General features: G+C 35.0%; 3 protein-coding genes across 5 annotated transcripts in view; 2 read left to right on the top strand and 1 right to left on the bottom strand.

Annotated features, from left to right (window-relative positions):
• LOC106106286 overlaps positions 1 to 6,241 on the top strand; it is an 8,703-nt gene extending 2,462 nt beyond the window's left edge. Inside the window, exons 1-5 of one of the 3 annotated variants that reach the window (XM_013286840.1) lie at positions 533 to 622; positions 4,200 to 4,360; positions 4,559 to 4,756; positions 5,137 to 5,339; positions 6,069 to 6,241. In XM_013286840.1, the coding sequence (XP_013142294.1) occupies positions 4,214 to 4,360; positions 4,559 to 4,756; positions 5,137 to 5,339; positions 6,069 to 6,174 (654 nt within the window). In that variant the 5' untranslated portion in view covers positions 533 to 622; positions 4,200 to 4,213 and the 3' untranslated portion in view covers positions 6,175 to 6,241. Of the gene's footprint in view, positions 1 to 163; positions 370 to 471; positions 623 to 3,408; positions 3,452 to 4,199; positions 4,361 to 4,558; positions 4,757 to 5,136; positions 5,340 to 6,068 lie in introns of those variants that run through there. The other 2 variants (XM_013286841.1, XM_013286842.1) reach the window with 2 other exon arrangements.
• Positions 6,242 to 6,909: 668 nt separating this feature from the next.
• On the top strand, positions 6,910 to 9,627 carry LOC106106298. The gene is made up of 5 exons (XM_013286861.1): positions 6,910 to 7,017; positions 8,417 to 8,571; positions 8,688 to 8,885; positions 9,009 to 9,211; positions 9,453 to 9,627. The coding sequence occupies exons 2-5, from the start codon at positions 8,425 to 8,427 to the stop codon at positions 9,556 to 9,558; spliced, it is 654 nt and encodes a 217-aa protein (XP_013142315.1). The 5' UTR covers positions 6,910 to 7,017; positions 8,417 to 8,424; the 3' UTR covers positions 9,559 to 9,627.
• Positions 9,628 to 9,660: 33 nt separating this feature from the next.
• On the bottom strand, positions 9,661 to 11,061 carry LOC106106205 (glutathione S-transferase 1-1-like). The gene is made up of 4 exons (XM_013286753.1): positions 10,960 to 11,061; positions 10,439 to 10,639; positions 10,083 to 10,288; positions 9,661 to 9,955 (listed from the first exon to the last, which is right to left on the bottom strand). The coding sequence occupies exons 1-4, from the start codon at positions 11,059 to 11,061 to the stop codon at positions 9,853 to 9,855; spliced, it is 612 nt and encodes a 203-aa protein (XP_013142207.1). The 3' UTR covers positions 9,661 to 9,852.
• Positions 11,062 to 13,790: the final 2,729 nt, after the last annotated feature.

Genomic DNA, 13,790 nt, shown 5'->3' with positions numbered 1-13,790 from the left:
TCTTCTGCTAATCGGCTGACCGCACAAGTCTGGTTCAACACGATCGTTGACATGTGTAACGGTCACAGACGCGGTTGTTCTTGTCACTTTCTACTTTAAATCAAGATCTAAATAGAATGTATCTAAGGTTAAATTTAATAAAATAAATATGTTTTTCCATTAGTATTGGCAGATTATTGACGGATCTCCTTTGAGCGAGAACAGGTTTAAGATGGTACAAGAAGCGCTCGGATTCCTCAACAGCTTCTTAGAAGGTAATAAGTTCGCGGTTGGCTCCAACATGACCTTAGCTGACCTGAACCTGGCTGTCACCATAGAGACAATGAGGATCACAGATAATTATGTTCAGCAGTATCCTAACATAGTCAGGTACATGATAAATTTGTTAAAAGTTTAACAATTAACAACACCGACCGATGTATGGCCAGTACTATTTAATACATCATTAGTATACAACAATTCTTTTTTCAGATGGTTTGAGCTCGTTAAACGCACAGCGCCAAAGTTTGATGAGATTTTGGGGAAATTTGGTAAAGATCATAGCGAAGCGATAGAATACTACAAAGAGGCCACCTTTATGGAACGTGCGGAGCAGGCACGACTAGAAAAATCGTAATTTTATGTAAGCGAGTGACATTGAATATGTTAATTTTTAAATTAAATTGGAATTACAGCCGTGTCAAATGGTAGTTGTATGCAGTATATGTGTAAAAGAAAAACAATAGATTAGACTTAAAAAAAAAAGAAATAGGATATTATTATTAATAGTCTTAAAAATTAAATATTTGACAAACAGTGACTCATCTATATTTCTATACTATGTAATAAAGCGTAAACACACTGATTTGTAACGTAGGATGTAACGTAGCAATCAAAGCATATATTTTGAAATAATATTTCTCCAATAAATAGCCCTATACTTACAACACCCTTTAGGCTGTATATTTTTATGCTATTAAACTTAGGAGGTAAATGAATTACAAAAAAAATCCCTAATGTGGGGAGGAACCATAAGTTACAAGCTGCCAACATTAAGGAAGCAAGGTATGGTAACGGTAATTTTGACATTTGCCTTTTAGAATTTGACAAATGTAGACGATAAAATTAAGTTTTTATAATTTTTTATAACTTAATGCGGATAAAGCCGCACGGGAACAGCCAGTATAAAAAAAAATAATCGTTATAAAGGTAATGGTTATATTCTTATAATAAATGAGTAAATACTGTAATGAATTGTTTTCATTCTTTTATTTGCCACCATAAAAGAAACCCAAACTATCTTCGTTCCCATCGTTCCCTCCCATTTCTCAGTCATATACTTTTTATGTACTCTAATTATTTTTTCTGGCTATTGACATATTTTCTGGTTATAAAACAATAGTGGATATCAAGAATCAAAGTATTGTTTGAGAATATTTTTTTAAAGTACAAGACAAAATTATTACCAAATATTTTAAAAACTCGACTAGCGACGTTCTTATTATTTCTAAGAAAAATAATAGAAATAATGAACACTGAATACATGAGACGAAACGTAATAAAAAAAAACTATTATAGTACTTCAGTATTACCTATTATTTACAAAAAAAAATATTTCATATTATTGTGTAACCCAGTGACTGATCGTCATTTGTGGAAATTGCGCGATGACCTTGGCAGTGACTCGCGTTTTTTTAGTGACATGAAGATTTTTTTAATACGATTTAAAAAATGCTAGATATCGCCTTAATGAAAAATTCGTGTATCGTAAAAAATTACTGCTATTTAGAGTGATGCGGAATTAAAAATCCCTTTAACAATATTATTATGTCACACTTTAAGGGCAGGCGTACACCTTTGACTAAACTATCGCACAACTGTTTAGTCGCGCTTTAATTAGATTATTCCCAACCGTCACCCCGCTCTGTGGCCACGTGGAGACATATGAGAAAAAGACTTTCATTCGTCCCACATTTTGCTACGTAGTGTCGGTTGGAACTTATTTTAATTGGAAACGATACCTAATAAGGAAATCGAAAGAAAAAAGAAACGAAAAGGAAGTCCCACCTTTTAGTCCCACTATCACCTATTGGTGATAGTTGGACTAAAAGGTGGGACGGATAAAACGTTTTATTTTCACCTGGGGACAGAGCGGGTGACGGTTGGGAATAATCCCTTTAATTACTGAATTAATAGGTGTCCGCCTGCTCTAAGGTGTGTGATGACCGATGTTACTTTGTTAAATGTATTTACGACGAGAATGTTACAGGAAAACGAGCCACTCGTTGCGAGTGTACATCTAGTAATCTAGAACACGGCATTACACCGAGTAACGCACCATAGTGGTAGTAGTGGAGTGGGCAGTGTATTTCACGCTCAAGGGAAAAATATTCCCCTCTACAAAAATCGTTATCGATTATTCAATTATTATGGTATTGAATATGGGAAAAACATAGGAAATCTTTACACCCTGCTGTTTTTCTAGTGATATTATTTTTGAACACAAAATGTCTAAAATATCGGGTTGTATTCGCATGTTTAATCACAGACATCTTATAGGCCTATAAGGGTTAACCTAACATAAGAAGGGGGGTGTAATGATCCTTTCCCTTTGTACTATGCAAACTTGCGCATACTACCTTATTATTTGCTTACTTAAATACTGTTTTAAACGTAAAAATTGAAAAATTTAGAATGTAAACATATTGTTTTATTTAAGACTAGCAGTTGCTCGTGACTTCGTCCATGTACAATTAAAAATTATAGCCTATGTTACTCATCGATAACGTGGCTTTCTGATGGTGAAATCGGCCCAGTAATTGTTGAGTTAATTCAATACAAAAATGCAAGTTTAGTCTCTTTACAATATTAACTAGCTGTTCCCGAGTGACTTCATCCGCATAAAATTATGAATATTTTATTTTATTGTTTACATATGTCAAATTATCAATTGCAAATGCCAAAATGACATGATGATGACAAACCATGGCAACCTTGCTTCCTTGATGTTGGCAGCAACTTATAGTTTCTTGCCCACATTAAGGTTTTTATCCAAAATATTTACCCCCTAAGTTTAATGGCATGAAAATATATAGCGTGACATAAGTGTAGGGCTTTTTATTATAAAAAAATATATTAAAATGAGCTGTAACTAATTGCTGACATCTTAGGCAACAAAGAAGTGTGTGTTTACGCTTTATTATAATAAGTATAGATATAGACTGGCTTCAGCTCGCGACTATGTCCGCAAGTTTTTGTCTAATGGCAAAAGATTTTTTGTAATCATTCCTATTATTGAGTTTACAAACAAAAATATACAATTACAAATTACTTACGTTTTTTTAATATTAGTATAGAGATAACATATTATTGTTGTGCAAGATTTCCTGTATAAAAACGGGTGTAGGTAATGACAATCCGAAAGATTGATGATAGTCATCATTGGCCTGAGCAATCGACAACACCGTTTTTCGTGAGTTACTTATTAAATGTTTTCTTGTTTTTTAATAGCAGTAGTTAAACCTGACACGCATTTTAACGTTAATTCAAGCGAAAATCCCTGTCAGAAATCCCTAAAATATTGATATATTGTTTACTAATACTTCACAATTTTTACTAATATAAGCATATCAAATATTTATTTGAAAGAAATCTTCCTTTTATACTTAGATTTATAGATAACGAGCTGTTGCCCGCGACTTCGTTCGTGTGGTATTAGAAAACATACGAACTATATAAATAACAAAAAGCTACGTATCCCTCGGGAACCGGACATTTCTCGGGGATAAACCTTATCCCATGTGTACTACAGACTTTGTTTTATATCTGTGCCAAATTTCAAAAGGATATGTTGAACCGTTGCAGAATGATCGAGTAAACATTAAAAAACTAAATTAATGAATCCCACAGGAACCGTAACTATTCCCGGGATAAAAAGAACCCTATGTGTTCTTTCAGACTATGCTCTAAACCTGTGCCATATTTCATGGAGATCCGTTCAGCCGTTTAGGCTACAAACGCTAACAAACACCCATCCATCCATCCATCCATCCATCCATCTAAACTTTTGCATTTATAATATTAATAAGATTAGTAAGAAGTAAGATTTAGATGAAACGCATACGCGTTCTGGAAGAACAAATAGGGTGCTTTTTTTTAAATCCACGCGGATGGGGTCGCAATCGAAAGCTAGTTTGTAATAATATTTGAACACTTTTTAGAATTTCCAGACAAAATGACTATCGACTTTTACTACATGACGGGCTCGCCCCCTTGCACCGTGATATCGATTATATTAGCGGAACTGGGCATAGAGTCTCAGGTCAACCGTCACCTTATCAACGTAGAAGCCAAAGAACACTTAACGGAAGAATACGCAAAGGTAAGGTTACATTCTTTAAAACTCAGCCAATAGATGGCGCTATTAACCTATTAGAGTGACTCATCGGTTTATTTTTAATTAATATTAGGTGATTTATAATGATGATATCAGATAATACGTAAAGCATTATCTTTTCTGACAATACGATGTCTCATTCTAACTGTGATTGCTAAAGTTTCCTCTATCGTGTTTTGACAGAAAAACCCACAGCGTAAAGCACCCACCATAGTAGACGATGGCTTCGCCTTGTCGGAGTCTCGCGCCATTGCTAAATATCTGGTGGCGAAATACGGCAACAACAAATACTACCCACAAGACATCAAGGCCCGCGCCCTTATAGACCAGAGGCTGGACTTCGATATAGGGACCTTGTACCCCAAACTTTTTGAAGTATATGTAAGTTTTATTTCGCAAGAAGCACTTAATAATGTTATTTTAATGCTGATCGCTATAGGTGTTTGTAACGTGGGCTCGGAGATGCCTGTTCTGGGTTACCATGATGAATCCCATAGTTTGTAACTTCCCACCTTTAGTTCAGCTTGGTATACATTAGTTCACACTACAGAAAAGTAATTTAAATAAAAAAAAACTGGGAATATGTCTGAATACTGTCTGGAAGAACAAATAGACTTCTTATTAAGTTCTTTTTAATTCCAAACTGACGAAGTCACGGCCAAAAGCTAGTTATAAACTCTGCCTTCTCATTTTGATAATATCTATGCTATAAAAGTAGGTGTTAAACAACTCAGTTGGAAATAATAGTGTTATTTTTACAGAAATCTACTGTCCTTGGATTGTCTTTGAGTGAGGACCAGAGGAATAAAACAGATGAGGCGTTCACTGTTCTAAATAACATACTCGGAAGCAGCGAATATGTCGCTGGAGCGGAACCTTCGCTGGCCGACATCAGTCTAGCATTGACTGCGTTAGTTTGTGAAGCTTTCAAAATTAACATGAAGCAGTATCCTAACACTACCAGGTGAGCCTACTAACCTCATATACTTTTATTATTAATCAAAGAGTTTAAAATTATATAGAGTAGGCATAGTTGAGACTTCACTAGAGACATTTTGACTTGTTCCGTTTACCTAACTAAATTTACCTAACCAGTTAGGTAACATGATTTTTTTTCTGTTCTCGTAACCGATAGGGTGTGTATACTTTTCTATTTTCTGGGTCATCTATTACTATTATTATTATTAATTGCATGTTTGCGTGCTGGAGGCCCAACTTTAATCGTTTGCCGCCTTATGGTATAATGAATAATAAAAATTGTGGAATTGGTAAACGAAAATCATCAACGCTATCTGTGACAACCAAATATCAATACAATTAATTGTCAATATATATTATAATACATTTTATTTTTTGACACTGTTTAGTTTATTTTATAAGAACAACAGATGTACTAAACTTGACAACTGATATATGACCAGTCAAAGAAATTACCGTTGAAAAAATGTTGTTCACTGCCTAGTTTATATATTTCTTAAATGTCTGTCATTAATACGTTTGTACTAGTTTGCACTAGTAATTAAGTCGAGTAGATTGTGGCGGCAGCATTTTGCAGGCGTAAGTACGGTGTACACAAAGGCGGTGTCCACCCCTGTCTTCTGTGTGGTCGTTGTATTGCGGGAGGCTGTTGTGTGAAGATTGTAAAGCGGGCTCTACCAATGTTAAATAATGTAATACCTCGTTTTTTTCGCAGGTGGTTAACACTCGTGAGGTCGACGATACCGAAATTTGAAAATATAGCAATGGAGTATGTTAAATTCTGCGAACAGCTTGTTAGCAGCAAGGAGAAATCACAATAGATTATATTATAGTCCAAATGTATAATTTAATGCGTTACAAATGAGAATATTAAAGAAATAAAACTGATTGGTCTTTTTTACTGTGAAATTGTAAATGCAAAATTTCATTAGTAAGCTAGTGGGTCTATAAAACAATCTGATACCACAATGCCTAAGCAAAATTGCTCAAGTGCCGTACAAAACGGTCCTTAGACCTTAGTCTTTAGACATTTCATTTCGTCTATTTAATAATGTCTCTACGTTGCACGAATGTTTTTAAATAGAGGATTTATTAAATGAATAACACGTAAAATTAAAAAAAAAATCAAAAGTAAATGGTCCATGTGTTCTTCCAGACTATCCTCTACATCTATGTCAAATTTCATCGAGATTCGTCTAGTAGTTTTGGCTAACTCTAACATCCATCCATCTTTCTATACTTTAGCATTTATAGGTTATATTACGAGTAGATTAGATGTTCCTCACTGAATATATTAAACACACTTCATAAAGTTTTCAGTTTATCCTACAAACATACCCCTTTAAATCATACTAATATTATAAATGTAAAAGTTTAGATGGATGGATGCATAGATGTAGAGGATAGTCTGGAAGAACACATAGGCTATTCACTTTTGTATATTCAATACCACTCGGACGGAGTCGCGAGCGAAAGCTAGTATAGACATAAATGTTGATAACACAGCTTGAAGTCTTATCTTGAATGTTGTGATAGAGAACATTCAAAATGCGAAGTCATTACGAAAGTCAAAATTTATAGTATAGATATCGCGGGCGCAGTCGACAATCGTACCTCTTTTATAAACATCGTTCACATTCTGCCAGAGTACTAAAGATAAATTGGTAAGTGATTATTTTTAATAATAAAATGTAATGTTCATATTATTGTTTTTCATGCTTTGTCTATAATTTTCAATATAATCAAAATGTGATGAAATATTGGTAGGTTTGTAAAGATAACTGGGACAGTGCTTTTTCAATTAAGCATATATTGAACTATCATGATGTAATAGCGCTTGTTAATTTTAATTAATTATGTAACAAAGTGTAACATACTCATATAAGCAACGAGCAACGCAAGAAATATGCGTTAGATATTGTGATGAAGGTAAAAAATAAAATATCAGCACAAAAAGTTATTTGTTGAACATGTTAATATTAGATTTTCGTTTTTGTTCAATTAACGGCAATTACTAGCTGTCATCCGCGACTACGTCCACGTAGAATTAAAAAACAAACTGTAGATTTACGCGTTATTCCAGAATGTTGTTTGTTCTATTTCAAATATTATCCAGATACGTTCAGTGGTTCTGGAGTTACTTGATAACAAATCCTTCATACAAATGAGAGGATGAGGACATAAACCAGAAAGCTTTTTTTATATCATAAGATGGAAAACGAGCATGCGGCCACCTGATTCCGCCAAAATGGCGAAATGTCCGCTGCCCATATTCGCAATAGCGGGTGCGTTGCCTTTCCTTTATCGACGAAGGAAGAGACGCACATAAAGAGGATATTTCCCCTTCATATGCGTATCCTCCGTTGTCAAATCCACGTTGCCTTTCCATCCTATACTTATAAGAAAAAGAGTGGGAAGGAAAAGGGACTAATTTTGGGCCTCCGGCACCACACTTATTAGACGAATCGCGGAATTGCTCCCGCTTCACGCCTTTCTTTTGTATGGCCGTGGTATTACACCGGGCGAGCCGACCCATTGGTGCGAAGATATTAAAGCGGGCTCTACCACTGATAAAGTGTTAAGATTGAATATGGATGGTTACAAATGTAGAGGAAGTCTGAAGAAAGTATGGATGTATAGCGAGAAACAGGATATGCTTAAGAAGGGAGTTCATTCGGATATGACGACTGATATAAATATATGGAAGAGCAGCACATAATGTGTCGACACTTTGGCACATGGGCAAGTTGATGAAGTATAATAATAGAGCAATATTGTTTACTTTTGCAAATTCTACCTTATCTTATCACTATCTTGCATAAAATGTACCCTTATGATTCATGGAAGAGGCAGATGTAGATCATTCTTAAATATTATAGTAGCTTAGCTTACTGTGAACCCTCCCCGATGTTCTCAGTACACGCTACCAAATTACATCCAATTTGGACAGTCCACATTCGAGCGAAGCAGGGAATGACGCTTCTACATTAAGTATTATCAGATTCAAACTTGATAAACGCTAGGTATGGCGCGATTTTGATTTGGGCTTATTAATTTTTTTAGATATCAAGATGACGATCGATTACTACTACATGGACGGCTCTCCTCCCTGCGCCGTGGTCACACTAACCGTTGCAGCGCTGGGCATTGAGTCTCAAGTCCAGACACATCGTGTAGACGAAATGAACGATGAACACTTAAAGGAGGATTATTTAAAGGTATTTATTGTAACTAAGTATAATAACAAAAGTATAATAAATAACAGAAGACCTTTGTAAAGATATTTCGTTTGTCTAAACTCTGTACTCTTACACGACGTATGTTCTTATTCCAGATAAACCCGCAGCACACAGCTCCTGCGATAGTAGACAACGGCTTCGCCTTGTCCGAGTCCCGCGCCATCATCAAATATCTGGTGGCGAAGTATGGCGGCAACAAATACTACCCGCAAGATATTGAGACCCGTGCTCTTGTTGACCAGAGGCTGGACTTTGATATTGGGACTGTTTATCCTAAATTAATTGATGTATACGTAAGTATGAAACTAACAATCGCAAAAGTCGTTGTTGTTCCATATTTTATGTTTGGCGTCTATAATAGATCTTCAAAGAAGGTAGCTAATATTAAATAGATAGATCGAATTGTTTTTTTTCAGTACTCTAAAATATTGAAGAAACCTTTGACGGAGGAACAGTTGAAGAAGATGGATGATGCTCTCAACGTATATAACGTGTATCTGAAAGAGAACAAGTTCGCCGTGGGAGTGGAACCCACGCTGGCCGACTTTAGTCTGGGTGTTACTGTCGCGCTGCTTCAGACTTTTGATGTCAGCATTGAGAAGTATACTAATATTGTCAGGTGGGGCTCATTTAAACATTCTTAATTTTAGAGTAGAAATTACTACCTGTTCCAACGTTTTATCGGGCTGAAAGTACACCTAAAATATGTTCTGCGTGATGTTCTCGTTCAAGCCGCCACGACATTTGAAAAGCATAAAACTCGGTGCTGACTGATTATTGTTGGAAATGCTAATTGTTGGTTTAATTCCTCTAAAAGCAAACAACAGCAAATACTCATATTGTTTGTGTTTAATTTGCAGATGGTTAGCACTTGTGAAGTCAACTCTGCCAAATTTCGAAGAAGTCATTACGAAGACCACAGATGATGGCAAAAAGCTCATAGAGGCCATGTCGGAATCGCAATAAATTACGAGATCAATACAAGCTTTTACTTGTAACGATCCTATTTTTTATAAATAAATAATTGTTTAAAAACCGTTTTTTATTACATTTATCCATAGAAATGATTATAATCTAATTTATTCGATACAGAAGTAAATTAAAATCAAACGTAAATATTTTTAAAAGACTTGTTGTTTGCAACAACACTAATATTGGCTTTGTATTACCTGTGGTCGATATGATAGTATAAGTTATTAACAATTTTGTTATTAAAATTATCCACTAACTTAATGAACTTAAAGAAGTATTCGGAAATAATTATTTAGAACGAAGTTTTGCGGCCATTTGTTTGTTTAATTCTGCGCCCTTTCCGTTCGCTTCTTCGTAATCTGGTGCTATTTTTTTGACCAATTCGAACCATCTGGAATATAAGAAAAACCATTTAGAAAAAAACCAAAATATTGTACTAATAAAATACATATTTCTTTAACTTCAAATAGCTTTATCCGCTGGTTACGAAGTATTTTAAAGATATTAAAAATCTCTACCTCTCAATGTTGGGGTACTTCGCAAGACTAATGCCAATAGCATCAATAGTGGACACGGTTGTGACGAGACAGAGGTCAGCCAAGGTTAATTCCTCTCCCGCGGCAAATTTGCTGTCCTCCAAGAACGTGTTTAGAATCTCTAGTACTTCTTCTAGCTTTGCCAACTTCTGTGGGTCTTCTGGTACACCGTTGAAAACTTGTGCGTACTACAGATAAGTGTTGAAATTAAAATATTATGAGCAATTTTTAAATTTAAATATAACCTATTTACTAATTATCTGACATTTCGAGGTTTCACGTCCATACCTAAATTATCTGCGACGTTAGCGAATTACAAAGAAATAATATTTACTTACAAAGTATTCTCCAAGACTGGGATAAAATGTCCCTAAATCAAAGTCCAGTCTCTGGTCTACTGTGGCTCTGGTTTTTGGGTCTTTGGGATACAGCGAACTGTCGTTGCCATATTTGTACACTAGGTACCGACAGATGGCGCGCGACTCCCACAGAACGAAACCGTCGTCCACGAGAGTTGGTACACTGTGTTGTGGGTTTATCTGGAAAATTAAACATTTCAGATTTGTTAGTGCTATAGAATATGATATTAAAAATCCCTATTTGAAGACACAAAGTAATTTAAGAAGTTCGAGAACTAAAATTACACTAAGATGGTATTTTAGTTTTTTTGTGATTTTTTCGTCATTTAATAATCTATTATTTCATATCGCATCACATTTCCTTATAAATAGTTAACATAAAAATACAATTTGTATTTTCGTAATAAACACAAATTCAATGTTTATCTGTGACTAAGTGGTCGCGACCCTCAGAAATGAGGAAACGATCCGGAGAGAGAGAGAGGGAGAGAAGTGGTTGCCTGTTCCCAGATGGCGCCACTGCGACTGTTGTGCGATTGTTTACTCAAAGGTTCGCGTTCGCTTTTGGAGTTAGATCTCTTAAGGCCGCTACACACGCGCATTTTTATCTCACAGATTTATCTGAAGATTCGAACTGTTAAGATAAAACTGCGTGTAGTGGTCTTTATAATAATACGACTCTTTTCGTTTATTGTATCGATTTAAATGTGACCGAAAAATAATGGAGATCTCGCAAAATTACCACCCAGTGAAGTTTTATCTTATTAATTTACTTAGTAACAAAACCAAATGTAATGCAACGGCCTTTTTTTGATAATCTAACGTAAGATAAGATAAAACTGCATAAAATATAAAATTAATACGTCGTAGAAACTAAACGCTATTGATAAATTAAAAAAAATACTTTTTTGTCCAATCAACGAAAATGAATAACAGAAAAAATAATTAAAAAAGAAAATGAAATGCAAAACTCATTTTCTTATAATAAAAACAACTTAGAAGATGAATTGTACAAAGTATTATTGTTGTAACTAGTTATAAATTAATTAACATATTAAAATTTTTACCTACTTTCGAATAAAGTATGAATAATTTTGTTACTAAAATAGTAAATCAAACCAACTCCGATGCGATCTGATCACAGACTGAGTTTACCGGCTACCGGCTAGTAACTGGTATAAACGAGACTGTCAAATTATATCACCTTGAAATTTGAAGATCATTACTATATTCCACTACACAAAATAGTTTGGCATCTCGCTCAGTTTCTTTAACAAACTTGAGATAGTAATATATTTTGTATCATAATGTAGCTTCAATCATAATAAAATTCTTAGGGCCTGTCCCACTGAATTGTAAATTATCTGATAACAATCCAACGTTTAAAATATATGATGGAAATATCGGATTTTTTTCGCCTTATCTGACGATGACGTCATTTTTAAGCTATCTAAGCCTTTATCTGCCAGTGGTGGGACAGGCCCTTGTCCCCGGTAATATCAGATATTTATTTACCCGATATCCAAAAAGAGGTTAAACAATTTTGCGATTTTTCGAATAATAACGAAGAATGTAAATAAATGGTAATAAAAAAAATTAGGTACACGTGTACCTTTGTCGTTGTTTAATGTTAAAATTAGTCATTTTACGTTGTGACTATATTTGCAATAGCTAGCCTAAACATTATTTTTTAATTGTTATATATAAAAACAAGAGAATAAATCGTATGAAAATGTTATTTATTAAATTAATATCGTAAGAACTTAATAAAAAAAACAATAGAGGCACCCAGTCCGCTGCGTGACGTCATACTGAGTGCACGCGTTTTTTGTTTCACTCGGTGTGTATTGTAAACAAGTGCAACATTATTTCGAGCCGGCCGCGCGGCCGCTCGACTGAAGCAATGGAAATTAATGTCGAACGGGAGGTAGATGTAGAAGATATGGAAATAATTGCGGACATTGAATCTAACCTTGTGAGTAATAAGCAGAATGAGGAATCGATAAACAAAAGACAGTGGGTCGATAGTTCTTCGGAAGAAGGGTGGAATACTGTATCTCATGATAGGAAATTAAGACGACGGGTTATACAAACTGAAGAGAACAAACAAGAAAAAATTCAAGTGTGCGTAACTTGCAGCAAGCAATTGCCAAAACAATTTGCGTTGGCCAAGATACTTAAAGAAAACAATATTAATAACATTAGTCGAGTAAAATACGTTCATAATTACAAAATTTTGATAACGTTCGAGTCAGATTTAGAGGCCAATAAATTCATTGAATGTAAAACCTTCAGCGATCTCGAATGGAGATGTCAAATTACCTCTGAAGTCGGTATATCATACGGGATAATTACGGATGTTGAATTAGATTTAGTAGATGACGAAATAATAAAAAATATTACGAGTGATATCAACATTGTTTCAGCTAAAAGACTTAACAAGAGAAACTATAAAGATGACACAGGGTCTGGATGGATTAAATGCGAGACGATACGCCTGGGTTTTAAGGGACCTCAATTGCCTAATCATATTTTAATACACAACTTAAAGGTAAATGTCCTTCCATATGTATTTCCAGTAACTCAATGCTCGCGATGTTGGAAATTCGGTCACACTCGACTTCTATGCCCGTCTACAAAACATGTGTGCCCAAAATGTACCAAAAATCATGAAAATTGCAAAACTACTAACTTTTGTTGTGTTAACTGTCGTGGTAATCATATGGCGTTACAGAAAATTTGTCCAGTTTTTCAAAAAGAAAAAAGAATTAGAGAGCTGATGTCCGAATTTCAATGCACCTATCGCAAAGCCCTTACAATAAATGTACCGCCATCTCCCGTCTCCAATGTTCGCCCAACTGAAGATCTTACATCAAAGGCCAAAAAATCATCACAAATTGATCAGATCGCGGAAGGGAGAACAGAATCTAATGGCAAACTTCTTTGGTCGGAGTTATTTACAACAGCGAAAGATTCAACGCCAAAATTGACCAAACGCAATAAAACACGGAAATCTCATCATAAACCATCTACATCGAAGGACCCAGCACCGACTTATATGGAAACAGATGATCATCGGGATGAATCAACTGAATCTGACATTGAGGTACGTGTCACTTCCGACAACCATAATGTGAAACAACATGGTTCATCTCGAGAAAGCCGCGTACAAGACCTTAGTTTTCTTCAACTGCTGTTTAAGTTAAAAAATATTATTTGTAGTGAGGAACCTTTAGACGGTAAGATACAAGAGGTGTTGTCTGTATGTAAAACCTGGGTGTTATCAATGATAGTTAGCGGAATTACAGATGGATCATTTTTAAATTTATTT

The sequence above is a fragment of the Papilio polytes genome, unplaced genomic scaffold (assembly GCF_000836215.1).
Source record: "Papilio polytes unplaced genomic scaffold, Ppol_1.0 DF822289.1, whole genome shotgun sequence".
In the NCBI taxonomy this organism is placed as follows: domain Eukaryota; kingdom Metazoa; phylum Arthropoda; class Insecta; order Lepidoptera; family Papilionidae; genus Papilio; species Papilio polytes.
Note: the sequence above shows the minus strand (reverse complement) of the source record. Positions and strands in the feature narration are given on the sequence as shown.

Coding starts and splice junctions, on each gene's coding strand:
- LOC106106298 (XM_013286861.1), top strand. CDS start 8,425: ATGACGATCGATTACTACTACATGGACGGCTCTCCTCCCTGCGCCGTG. Junction 8,886..9,008: donor CTAAATTAATTGATGTATAC/GTAAGTATGAAA, acceptor GTTTTTTTTCAG/TACTCTAAAATATTGAAGAA. Junction 9,212..9,452: donor AAGTATACTAATATTGTCAG/GTGGGGCTCATT, acceptor TTTAATTTGCAG/ATGGTTAGCACTTGTGAAGT.
- LOC106106205 (XM_013286753.1), bottom strand. CDS start 11,061: ATGCGCGTGTGTAGCGGCCTTAAGAGATCTAACTCCAAAAGCGAACGC. Junction 10,640..10,959: donor GTGGCGCCATCTGGGAACAG/GCAACCACTTCT, acceptor TTAATTTTCCAG/ATAAACCCACAACACAGTGT. Junction 10,289..10,438: donor CCAGTCTTGGAGAATACTTT/GTAAGTAAATAT, acceptor ACTTATCTGTAG/TACGCACAAGTTTTCAACGG.